General features: G+C 42.4%; 1 protein-coding gene and 3 non-coding genes across 4 annotated transcripts; 3 read left to right on the forward strand and 1 right to left on the reverse strand.

Annotated features, from left to right (window-relative positions):
* Positions 1–723: 723 nt before the first annotated feature.
* On the reverse strand, positions 724–797 carry TRNAT-AGU (transfer RNA threonine (anticodon AGU)). The gene has a single exon. It is a non-coding gene; the product is annotated as a tRNA-Thr (tRNA).
* A 4642-nt stretch (positions 798–5439) lies between these two features.
* TRNAR-ACG (transfer RNA arginine (anticodon ACG)) lies at positions 5440–5512 on the forward strand. The gene has a single exon. It is a non-coding gene; the product is annotated as a tRNA-Arg (tRNA).
* Positions 5513–6096: 584 nt separating this feature from the next.
* On the forward strand, positions 6097–6169 carry TRNAV-CAC (transfer RNA valine (anticodon CAC)). The gene has a single exon. It is a non-coding gene; the product is annotated as a tRNA-Val (tRNA).
* A 241-nt stretch (positions 6170–6410) lies between these two features.
* Positions 6411–11831, forward strand: HMGN4 (high mobility group nucleosomal binding domain 4). Its single transcript, XM_031435506.2, has 2 exons — positions 6411–6568; positions 9997–11831. Exon 2 carries the CDS (start codon positions 10075–10077, stop codon positions 10345–10347), a length of 273 nt encoding a protein of 90 aa, XP_031291366.1. The 5' UTR covers positions 6411–6568; positions 9997–10074; the 3' UTR covers positions 10348–11831.
* Positions 11832–12125: the final 294 nt, after the last annotated feature.

A 12125-nucleotide genomic window follows, 5' to 3' on the forward strand; every position in this document is an offset into this window, starting at 1 on the left:
ACCTCTTTTCCACTTCTCTTGTTTCCTGACTCTCTTGAAGAGTTTGGAAGAATGCACCTCAGCCAGGATGCTGGCAGCTTCAAGTTTGCCCCTTTCCATGGTCTATTCATTCTATGATACACAATAAAATGGATGCTCCTTCCTGACAGCTTCTTTTCTGAAATCATGGTGATAAATATTTTTCTCTTTGATTTTCCTTCCCAAAAAACTTGGAGTAAAAAACCATCTTTCAAAATAGTTATTTACAACTTGTGTTGTATGATTGGATTTTAGTGGCTGCTGTAAATTGAGATGATGAAGCCTTTTCAACGACATATTTATCAATCATTCCAGAGGTTGATCTTGCTAAAAATATTGCCTGCAAATTATGATAATGCATCTATTTGGGATTTCCCCAGAAAAAAAGAATAGAATGACCAGAGATAATGATGCTGCTTAAATCTGGTGATTTTGCCTTATGCTTTCCCTGATTTCCATTTAGTACTTGCTAAAAAATATTAGGTGTCATAAAAATGTAGAAACACTAAGAAAGGTAGAAATTCTTCTGAAAAAGAAACAAATTCATCTTTGTCTTTTTTTGTAAACAATAAGGCTGTCTCCATCCTCAGACCTATATAAAATACTTTTGTAAAACTCTATAGGAAAAGTTTACTCTTAAGATTGATTGCATGTTGATTCCTCATCTCCTTTGAAAAGCAGGAACCCCCCCCCCCCAAAAAAAACAGGCCCCGCTGGGATTCGAACCCAGGATCTCCTGTTTACTAGACAGGCGCTTTAACCAGCTAAGCCACGGAGCCAGCACGCTAGCGTGCTTCCAAATTGACATAGAAAAGGAAGGATCTTTACTTCTGTTTTTTGCATCTATTTTCTCGTCGCTGAGGTGCAAGAGCAGACCAGATGGCTTCCCAGACACTAAGGATGGACCTCTGCTTCGCCCCCAGACCTAAAAGACCGCGCAGCCATAGGAAAACTGAATCTCCTCTGAGCAGGGTTGGAGTGAGGGAAATGCGGGCGCGAGCCTGAACCCTCGGGCTGCGCCGGAGGAGTCTTTGAGAAACTGCCAGGAAGGGCAAGAGTTCAGCAGTTCCTGCTTCCTTGGATGAAATACGAACTGGGGCTTCCGGAGGAGAGGAAACAGGCCACATATAGACGAGAACACTCCTCTGGGTCGTGTGACACATTTACATCAAAGACTGGTCCTTGCAGGAAGCTAACTACTATGTTCTTTATTGCACGGATTTTAATTAAAATTCCAGTCCTTCCTTACCCCATTTCTTTCCATAAAATTGGGTTCCACCCACCCGCTTCTTGCTTATAATGTTAGCTAATCGAATTTCAGAGTCGCACCTTAAAAAATTCAAGATTTCGTCATTAAAACTTACTCTTGGAAAGAGATAAAGGAGTAGTCCCCTCTCCTCTGCAGCTAGAGGAAGAGAAACTTTCTTGTCTGAAAACTTGTCCAAACAATCTGTTTGATAAGCTGTCAAACTGAGAGCATCACAAGAATTTCTGAATTTTCATAGGGCCTGGTATATTTGTAACTGTTTCAGATTTATTCTATTTTTTTTGTAAAATGAAACTGTCCTTGGGAATTTAATTTGAACAAAGGGGTTTAGTGGAACTCTGAAGTTTACACATTGTTGCCATAGCTGTGAAAAGAACTTCTCAAATAAAACCTGTAATTATGATTGGCTGCTTACTTGAAATCTGTTGTCGTGGTGAAAATGCTGAAATCAACATTTCAGTATTTTTAAACTATATCAGTATTGACGGATTTCTCTGGCACGCTGTAAGCCAGCCCTTGGCACTGATCTCTGCCTATAAACATGATAGGGGGTAGGGATTCATGACTGCTAGATTTCTCACTTTGGTAAACCAATTGAAAGTCCATGACTTCAACATACAGTTTGATTGTGACCCCATGAAATAAGCACCGATTTCTTTAATAGTATGCAATTAACCATCGTGTTATTAATGTGGTTGAAACTGAGATAATCATACACAGCGTAGTCACGCCTAGCATGGCTTTGACAAAACAGTGGTAGATGTTCAGAAAGACAGCAAAGCCAATAGTGTTTGGTTTGTATTTTTCCTTTGACTGGCAGCTGTCAAAATGTGCACAGAAATTCAGGGAAGACAAAGGAGTTGTTTAACAAGCCAGAGACAAGTCTTGGGAGAAAAATGAGACTAAGAGCAATCATGTCCAGAAATCTGGGTGTGAACAATTTATTCTGCTTAGTTCACAGTGTGACCAGCAGGGACCATGGAAATGCCCCTCACATTGTCTCTGTTCCACACATCCAAAATTGGAGAAGGTGCAGATTGCTGTCACAGGCATTATTTCATGTAAATTGCATTATTAATGTAAAGAAACATGGAAATGGCAGACTGTGAGGTTTTCCATATGCTTGGGAAAGAAACTGGAAGAATAGCGCACTGAGACCCAGAGGAAAAGGAGAGTCCCACAGTGATGGCTTTTTTGACATGTCAACTTGGCTAGTCTATAAGCCCAGTTATTCAATTAAACACTAATTTAGATGTAGCTGTGAAGATATTTTGTAAATGTGGTTATCATCTACAATTAGCTGACTAAAAGCAAAAGAGATTATCCTCAGTAAGTGAGCTTCATCCAACCAGTTGAAAGGCTTTAAGAGCAAAATGAAGGTTTTCCTGAGGAAGAAGAAATTCTGTCTCAAGACTGTAGCATCTGCTCCTGTCTGAGAATTTCTAGACTGCCAGCCTGCACTACGGATTTCAGACTTGCCAGTCCCCACAATTTCATAAGCCAATTCCTAGAAATATGTGTATATTTTCCTATTGGTTCTGTTTTGCTTTGTTTTTTTTTTTTCCTGGACTCCCTGTTTCTCTTTTTCTGACTGATAACAACCACTGAAGAAAAGACTGGAAGCTGGAAACTAGAACTCTCAAGAAAGATCCGGTAGGAAGATCTTGAAAAACAAAATGAAAGCATGCCTCAGCTCATGTCAGGTCGTGAACACTGCAGAGAAATTTGAAGCAGCCAAGAAAAGCTTTCAAAATGTGCAAAACAAAGGGAGTTGTTTGCAGACTCTGAGGAGAACATAGCCTCCAGCTAGCTGAGTTGAAGACCATTTTAGAGGTGCAAGATGGGAACTGTGACTTCCAGGAACGCCCTAGAATTTGGCCTTCCCATCCTGGTTATGTGACGAAGATAAAATAGAACCAAGAGGTACCCCAGTTTGCTTCTGTTGGGCTGCACTCCACAGGTCTGCAAGCCCTGTACTTGCCCAGTCTCAAGACCTAAGAAAAAGCTGCAGTCAGCAACAGACACATCAGTGGTTTAATGAATAGGGGGAGCTTACGCGTCTGAAGAGAGGTCCTGTAGCGATACCCCAGCATGTGCAGCAGACAGCGGGTGAGCAGGACGTGTCAGTAGTCTTCGCTCCCAGAGAAAGAGGGAGGTTTCCAGTTTTAGGGGGAATTGACTCAGGATGGCTCATTGGTCTCCAGGGAAACCAACAGAGAAGCATGTCCCTAACCACTCCTTTGATAAGCTATCAAGGTGGAGATGTTCTGAACAAAAGATAAGAACCATCACTAGCTGGGACCTGTAGACAGTACATAGGCATTTACTGATTAGGCTCTATGATTGAGGGAAGGTCAGTCATGTGAGGAGGGTGTAGGTGAAGCAGGGACTGGTGAAGCAGCGGATGAAGAGAGCAGGAGAACATCCATCTTGGGTGACCTGATCACATAGCTTCATTTCTGAAAATTCAGAAACAGTTGTTCATGTTTCCAAGCTCCTCTTTGGAACAGCAATCCCTTTCTTCTAATGGGGAAGGGGTAATCTGTGACCTTGGATGGGAAACAAATGTTTATTTTGACTAATCTGTTACTGAAATTTTGTATTTTCTTTCATTATGAATTTAGGCAACAAATCAGTTATATTTCAGCCGTTTTCACTTTATCCCTATTGGCAATCACAAATATTTTCACATCAAATTCCCATTGATGCAAGTTTCTTAAAATATCATTTATGCTCATTACTGCTTTGAAATTACAGTATTTATTAGACCTCCTGCTGGATATTGTCACTTAGTGCATTAATAAAGGAGCACAAATATTACTATACCATAAATTTTTAATATTTTGATAATACAGTTCAATATAGTTGATTTCCCCTTGAAATCGTATGTATTCTCTTTTTTCTTTGTAAATATTACTCTGCGATGGAGTCCATAACTACCAAAGTGCCCTTAGGGTGCATTATACGAAATCTGGTCAGAAAACCCTGTTAATTATCTAGGGAAAAATCCCTAACTAGATCTACCTTAACGTGTATGCAGAAACGGGAGCATGTATATTTTTCTTAAAGGCTGTTGCAAACTTATGAACTGAAAGCAAAGATTTTCTAGTTACCATGTATGTATTCTCAACGTCAGGCAGTTTTACTCCATTTAGTAGCCCTAAACTTATTTACAATGTTCATCAGGTATGAAGCTAATGATTCCTTCTCAGAAATACAGAGAGGCTGAAAGGCATACATAAGAGACGCTGATTTACTTCCTGAGAAAGCAACCAAGTGAACATTCCTGTCTGTGCCAGCTAACGACGCTTCTTTTAAAGGTGTCAAATTCTGAAATGTAGGTCCTGAGGTAGGAGCAGCATGCCGTGAGGGTGCTTAGCACAGAGTATTGCTTAAGTAGATATTAGAAATTAAGTATTTTCAGCTACCCAAGGAGAGACAAGAAAGAATGTCAGATATAGTGCCGCCTTACAACGGCTTCCAGTTTCCTACAGAGTAACAGCCAAAGTCCTTACAAGGGAGTAGAAAGACAGAGGTCAACTCCCCGAGGTCTCCTACTCTTCTCGAGGAGCACTGGCCTCCTCGACGCAGCTGGAATGTCCCAACCATGCTCCCATCTCCAGGCCTTTGCCCTGGAGAATTCCCCTGTTCTATATCGCTCTTTCCCCTGACTACCGCATTTATCTGTCATTCATCACCTTTCGTGAGCGGCTTTCCTATTCTCTGTCCCGTTTTTTGCTTCTCTAAGTACTTATCAACATTATTTTATTTATTTAATGCTTTATTACTGTCTTCGTTACGTCCAGACAATCTTCTTGAGGGCAAGGATCACCCATATTTTCTTCACAGGTGTATTTCCGGTGTCTTAAACGGTCATACTGTGAATGAATGAATATATGAACGGAGGGAGCATATTGGGGCAGAAAGGGCGCCGGGCTTGCCTCCCACCGCCATTTTCGGTGGGTACAGACAGAGAAAGGAGCACAGACACCGGGACGCATGCAGAAGGGGCCGCCTGGGAGACCGCGCGCTCCGTGTCTGGGCCAGCCAGGAGAAAGTGGCTTTCAGGCCCAGGCACAGAACCCACCGAGTGGACCAGTGCCACCGCCTGGTTTCTGATGAAGAGATGTCAGCCTGCTAACCACCCACGTGCAGGGCCAGTGGCGCAATGGATAACGCGTCTGACTACGGATCAGAAGATTCCAGGTTCGACTCCTGGCTGGCTCGGTATGCACGATGCTGTTTTACTTCTTTCGTCTGCCTATAGCCAAGGAACTCAATGGAATTAGAAAATTTGTGCAAGGTGAGGTTTGCTTGGATGTCTCAGGAGCGAGAAGGCGCCGCTTTCGACCACTGCTGGGGTCATCACTCCTTTGCGGTGCAAATTCCGCGTTCGGCCATGCGGTGGCGCTAGCCAAAGTGCAGCCACAGAAGTGTGGGCCCGTGTCACGCTCCGCTTCTCCAGTCTATTCCAACTGAAGGATGGGTTAAAATCAAGAAGTCGAGATTGAAAAGTAAGACTGAAGCGTCATTGATAAAAATTAAAGTCTTTCTTTTGCCCTCCCTCATCCGGTCATTTCCAGAATAAATTATTAAGAATCTGGCTTCAAATCTGTACGCTGCTGAGGATTGGTCTACTCATCTAATTGGCTTCTCTGGTTTGGGAGAGTGGTACACAGTAGCACGGGTGTATTAACCACGCGTGTTTGCAGGCATTGCGCCAGTCGCGGCAGCATTTGAGGGAAGAATGGCTGAGAAGGGGCGTGTTCTGTAGAGAGAATTGTTCCGCCGAGGCAACGTACTCTCATCGGGTTTCCGTAGTGTAGTGGTTATCACATTCGCCTCACACGCGAAAGGTCCCCGGTTCGAAACCGGGCGGAAACAACTTTCCCTTTTTCCCTCACTAATGCAGTTCCTTGAAATTATATTTATTTGAAAATTTTTTCACGCCTTCATTAAATACGTTCCCCTTTTCTTGTCTCGTTTTCCCCTGTCGGTGGTGCTGAGGCGACGCTGCTCAAGGTGGGTCCGATGGCCTCGGAGGCTGACGCACGTATCGCGAGGGGAGAACCCGACTGTCCCCGGCTCCGACGCGGGGCGGCCCGACGCCCGCAGCCCCGGAAGCGCATCCTCGCCTTGGTTTGCCTTCCTGTTCCCCGCAGTGCCGGGCTCCGGTCGTCTCACTATCTCGCAGTCCGCGCCGGCCCTGTCCCAGCCGAGGGCACCTGCGCTGCAGGCCCAGAGCTGGGAGCCCCGTGCCTCTCGCACGGCCGTGAGACTCCGGTGAGTACCTGGGAGGCCTAGGCGTGCGTCTCCGGAAAATGGGGGTCGTCCCGCCACCCTCCATAGACTTGCAACCCTCCTGCAATCTGGCCCTCGTCGTGATTAGGTGACCTCGGCCCCCGAAGGCCTTGCCTTCCACTCTCCAGAATAGCTGCGTAGCTCTCCTGGGTTTCGAGTGCGAATATCTGCGAAAGGCGGAATCCGGGAGTTGGGGGTCACAGAGATCAAATGCCCTTCTAGGCTGCAGATTCCCCACGGAGAATCTAGGACAGAAAAAAAGAAAGGCGAGGAGGGTATTTGGAAGCACTGGGTCCTCAGGGCTGTGGCTTGGAAGAGGTCGTGGCGGTGGGTTGGGCTGCCCTGGCCTGGGCTCTTCCCTCCCCTCCCCAGCTTACGAGGCCTCGTCTTCGAGAACCCCCTTCTGAGGGAACACCGAAGGGCTGAGTCTTCCTCCACTTTGGCCTCTGCTCTCCCCATCAAAAAGAAGAATAGATCCCAAAGTTAAGGAATGGACCAACTGTGGATTCTGAATATTGCCTTGAGGCGGTATCCACCATTACAGTTTATAGCTTACAGAATAGTTTCATTGCCCTAAAAAAATTCCCTGTACTCCATCTCAGATAATTTCTTTTAAATTAGCACCACTCTGTGGTGAGACCCTCTCCCTCCCCAGCCTCTTTGTCATTCATGAAAATGATACGACCTTTTACTCCTTTTATTTGTGTATCTGTCTCCTATATTTGTAAGGTCAGCCTCCTGGTCTCCTGATAAGCTTCCTAAATGTGAGTTTCAGGGAAGTAATCCATATGCATAAGCTGAGATACAAAATCCAGCTAGTGTCCTGTTTTCCTTGAATTTATCTTTATTGCCACCTGCTGTATTTTGGCATTTGACATGTGATCATGGTCCCTCTGCCTTTGGGATGGCCTTCAGCGGATTCAACTTGGAAGACTGAACCTAGGAAACAGACAGTAAGCATTCCCACAACAGGACGCGGGCTAAGAAACACTATTTTGGAGTGAGATGTAAGGAGAATGGTGTAGATTTGTAGTATGCCATCCATTGTTTAAGGAGGTGTGTCCTAGAACAAAAGCTCACCCTTTGGTTTCCTGTCTCATTCTCTAGTAATAAAAAGACCTCTAAGAATATATGCAGAATATTTAGGGTGATCTCGTCATTTATTGTCCAAGTTGGCACACTTCTGAGAGTGAAAGGGAGCATTATTAATGATTATACTAGGGCAACAGGTGCAAACCAAGTCAACCTAGTATTAGACGAAGTGATTTTTTTTATGCCACAAACTGTCTCTCAATATTGGCTTCTTCACTGTAAGAACAGCCGTCTTTGCCTTTGTCGCACACCATCACCATCCCCAAAGTTGACTTATGCAATCTCTGGCATACTTCTCAATTATTTTCTTTAAATATTTTTTTTTCTTTATTATGTTTGATTTTGGATTTCAAAAAAAAAAAACTTTTGTTCTCTAAGAATTGCCCAAACATTTCTTTAGCGGTGCATTTGAGAGAGAGTAAATTAGGCATAAATTCATGTAATGTCTAGGGAAGGATGTCCTCGGGAGCAAGCAGGTGGGGTCTAGCTGGGTCAGGAGAACTGCAGGATGTCTCTGCGGCAACAGGGACTTTTTGGTCCCCCCAGTAATTTAGGATATTTAGAGGCAAGGAGAGAGCATGGTAAGGGAAGAGAAGGGTCCTGCTACTTTCATATTAGCTTTTCAGTGAATTGCTTTTCAACCTCAGACTAGAACTGTTTCTCCTCTCAATTGTAACCTCTGTTCCCAAAGTTCCCTACAATGTACCAAGGGAAATAGTGACTGATTCAAGGCACAATCCTACTTTGGTTCTTCCCTCTTCTTTATACTAAGTCTCATTTCTCCCTCTGTTCCACAAGAAGGAAGAAAAACTGCAAAATTTCCAGAAATCTAGTCATCATGAAAAAAATGGGGAACAAATAAATTAATTAATATTTTAGCACTGTTTACGGGTGGTTGCCTTTTTTAGCCAAGGAACATAAAAATCTAAGTTTGCTCAAAGGTCATGTTTGCCCACTATATCTAGACAATGATGTCCAGCAAAAACACAAAACAAAACTGGAGTAACTGAGAGAAAAGATAATTTTTTTTTCCTTAAAATAAAGCATTGTGGAGTAGGGCAGGCCACCGGGTTACAGAATTCCCCAGGAAACATTTTCAAGAGTAGGGCAGAAGGTGTAGTGGCTAGTTTTGGCCTCAAGTTTTAAAAAGTCCCACAGTATTTGTGAATGGGCCAGCGTCCTAACTACCCAAATTCAAAATAGATTACTTTCTATTCTTTGTGGCTGTGAATCTGTGCTCTGGGCTACCCAGTGGTTTTTATTCTTGAGCAGACCCATAGAATTACTCTGCAAAATACAGAGAATGATGGAGTATTATCCATGTGTCTGCCCCACCCATCCCCACCCCCCAGTTTGGGGAGGAAACCCCCTTCCCTTTCTCTCTGGACCATCTCCCATCCCCTCTCCAACCACCGGCTCTTTCCCTCTGAGGTGACTGTTGTTCTGATTTTTATATTTATCCCTTGCTTTTTTTAGTTTTACTACATACGTATAGCCTAAACGAGTCATTTAATTTTACACGTAGAAATGGATCCCTACTGTACATATTTTGCAGCTTGCTTTTTTTTGCTCAAGATTATGTTCTTGAGATTAGTCCATATTTTTGCATGTAGCTGTAATCTATTCATTTCTGTTGCTAACTAGTATTCCTTTGCGTAGACTTTACCAAAATGTGTTTATACGTTCTTAAATAGTTAAAGAATTTTGGGTGGTTTCCAGGGTTTTGAAATTACAGGGTTGCTACAAACATTCTTGTAGGGGTCTCCTGTGCACACCTTCAAGAATTCCTCTAGGTAAACACCTAGAAGTAAAAATGCTTTAGATAATGTCACACACTAATTTACGCCCACATAAACACACACCCTAGTCGTATATGTTTTAATTGTTCCACATCTGCTGAGCCCTTGGTATTGTCAGACAACTTAGTTTTCACCAATTTGATGGATGTGAAATGTTATATTCTGTGGTTTTCATACTCATTTCCCATATTAATAAAGTTGACTTTTTTTTTGATTATTGATTCATGCTTTTTCTAATAAATACTTGTTAACACTTTTGCCCATTGCTTTAAAATTTTCATTTTGTCCTTTTCTCATGGATTTGTAGGGATTCTTTATACATTCTGGACTCTGATCCTTTGTCATGTATTTGTATTATGACTAACTTTCCCCTGCTTGGAACTTATCTTTTTACCTTTTTATGCTATCTTTTTGCGATACACAAATTACTAATTTTATTACAGTCAAGTTTGAATTTTAATGTAATTGAATTTGTCAGCCTTTTCCTTCATGGTTTACACTTTTTGTGTCTTGTTAAAGAAATCTTTCTAGGAACAGCGAGGAAGACAAAAGAATCCCTTGGGCCGGCAAAGCCATCTACTAAACACTGCGGCCACCATGCCCAAGAGAAAGGCAAAAGGAGATGCTAAAGGTGACAAAGCGAAGGTGAAGGATGAGCCACAGAGGAGATCGGCACGGTTGTCTGCTAAACCTGCCCCTCCAAAACCAGAGCCCAGGCCAAAAAAGGCCCCTGCAAAGAAGGGAGAGAAGCCTCCCAAAGGGAAAAAAGGGAAAGCAGAAGGTGGCAAGGATGGTAACAACCCTGCCAAAAACCGAGATGCCTCCACAGTCCAGTCACAGAAAGCAGAAGGCGCCGGGGACGCCAAGTGAAGGGTATACTTTTTTGATAGCTCTGTACTTCTAGCGACTCTACTGTTTGAAATACTATTTTTTTTTAAATCAAATTTTATAAAAATGTAGAGTTTTTTTTTTTTTAAGTTATGTTGTTAGCACACAAGACACTTTGTTGTCATCTTTCATGGAAAGGGCGAGTAACCACTAGTAGAATGTCTCAGAAGCTGGATTGAGTGAGGGGAAATAGAATTTTCTATCCTTGTATTGGAAGATTATTCTTGGTTCCCAGGAGAGATTCTTTGACAGTCACACATGGCAGCCACTATGGCTCAGAAGCCTTACAAGCGAGGGGAAGCAAAACTTCATGTCTTCTCCATTCCTGATGCCATCAGCATATACTTGACTTCCTGAAACCAAGACTCATGATGCGGCCTTGGCCCCCCTAGAATCAACTGTGTCAGGTATCAAAACTCAGGCTTTCTGGTGGTGACATCAAGATGGTGTTGCTCAAAAGAGCCGGGATTCCTGTTTGTAGTTTGTGGATCATCTATTAATAATCCTGGAGTTTTTAGTTCCTTTCCTCCATGTCAGAGTTGACCTGTGAAAAACCTCTTATAATCGCTTCTCGGCCTTCTGGCTAAGATAAGTGAAAAGCTCTTTAACGCCTCATGTGAAATATTTACCCTTCCTGAAAACTCTTCCTGATCAATGCAGCAACAGACTTTGTTGACTTTGGGGGCAGAGGAGTTTGAAAGTTGTAAAAGGTTATGGATTGTCACCCATGTCCTGCTGGAAGTAACTATTTTTGAAAAGTATCTTATAAAGCTGGATACAATTTGGCTTCATGGTAGAGGAGGAGATCATTTCCTACCCAAAGTCATAAAGATATTCTTCACTGCCTTGTAAAAGTGTTAGAGTTTTGCTTTTCACATTTGTCTTTAGTCTTCCCTGAACTGATTTTTGTGAAAATATGAGATGGTAATTCAGTATAATGTGTTTTCCATATAGTAAGTGGTTGTCCCAGTACCATTTTCTGAACAGATCATCCTCTCCCCACTGATCTGTAACACTGGCTGTTTCATAAATCAAGTTTCTGTAGTGTGGGGTTGGGGAAGGGGGCATCTGTCGATGGCTTCTTTTCTGTCTCACTGGTCAGTTTGTCTTAACCTTGTGACAATACTATACAATCCTGAGTACTACAACTTTAGAAAAAGGTCTTGGTAACTCAGGATAAATCCCCCCCCCCAACCTTCAACATCACTACCAAACTTTTCTCCCTTGGAGTATCTTGGCTATTCTTAGCCAATTGCTTTTCCATACAACTTCTAAAATTAGATTGACAGGTTCCAAATCAAACAAACAAACAAAACAAAACAAAACGAAAGTGGGAATTTTTATTGGATTTGTATTGAATTTATACATTAATTACAATATTGAGTCTTCCAATCCATGAACATGGTGTAACTCTGTGTAGGCTTTTTAAATGTCTTTCAATAAAGTTTTATAATTTTCTCCATAAATGTTTTCTTTGGTTAATCTTTTCTAGGGACTGTCCACTTTTCGATGCTACTTTACATGGTATATTTTTAGTTACTACATTTACTTTTTTCAGCTAAATTTGAGTATTATACCCAGCAACCTTGCTAAACATTTACTAATTCTTATAATATGTCTGTGTCTTCTTTTGGACTTTCTAAGTAGATGACTATAGATTCTATACATGCAAACAATTTTCTTTCTTCACAATCATTATACCTTCTTTTCCTTTTTCTAGTTCGAGGCATTGTCCAAGTGCTAGGGGTACAGCAGTGAAC

The sequence above is a fragment of the Camelus dromedarius genome, chromosome 19, assembly GCF_036321535.1.
Source record: "Camelus dromedarius isolate mCamDro1 chromosome 19, mCamDro1.pat, whole genome shotgun sequence".
NCBI lineage: Eukaryota > Metazoa > Chordata > Mammalia > Artiodactyla > Camelidae > Camelus > Camelus dromedarius.

Coding starts and splice junctions, on each gene's coding strand:
- HMGN4 (XM_031435506.2), top strand. CDS start 10,075: ATGCCCAAGAGAAAGGCAAAAGGAGATGCTAAAGGTGACAAAGCGAAG.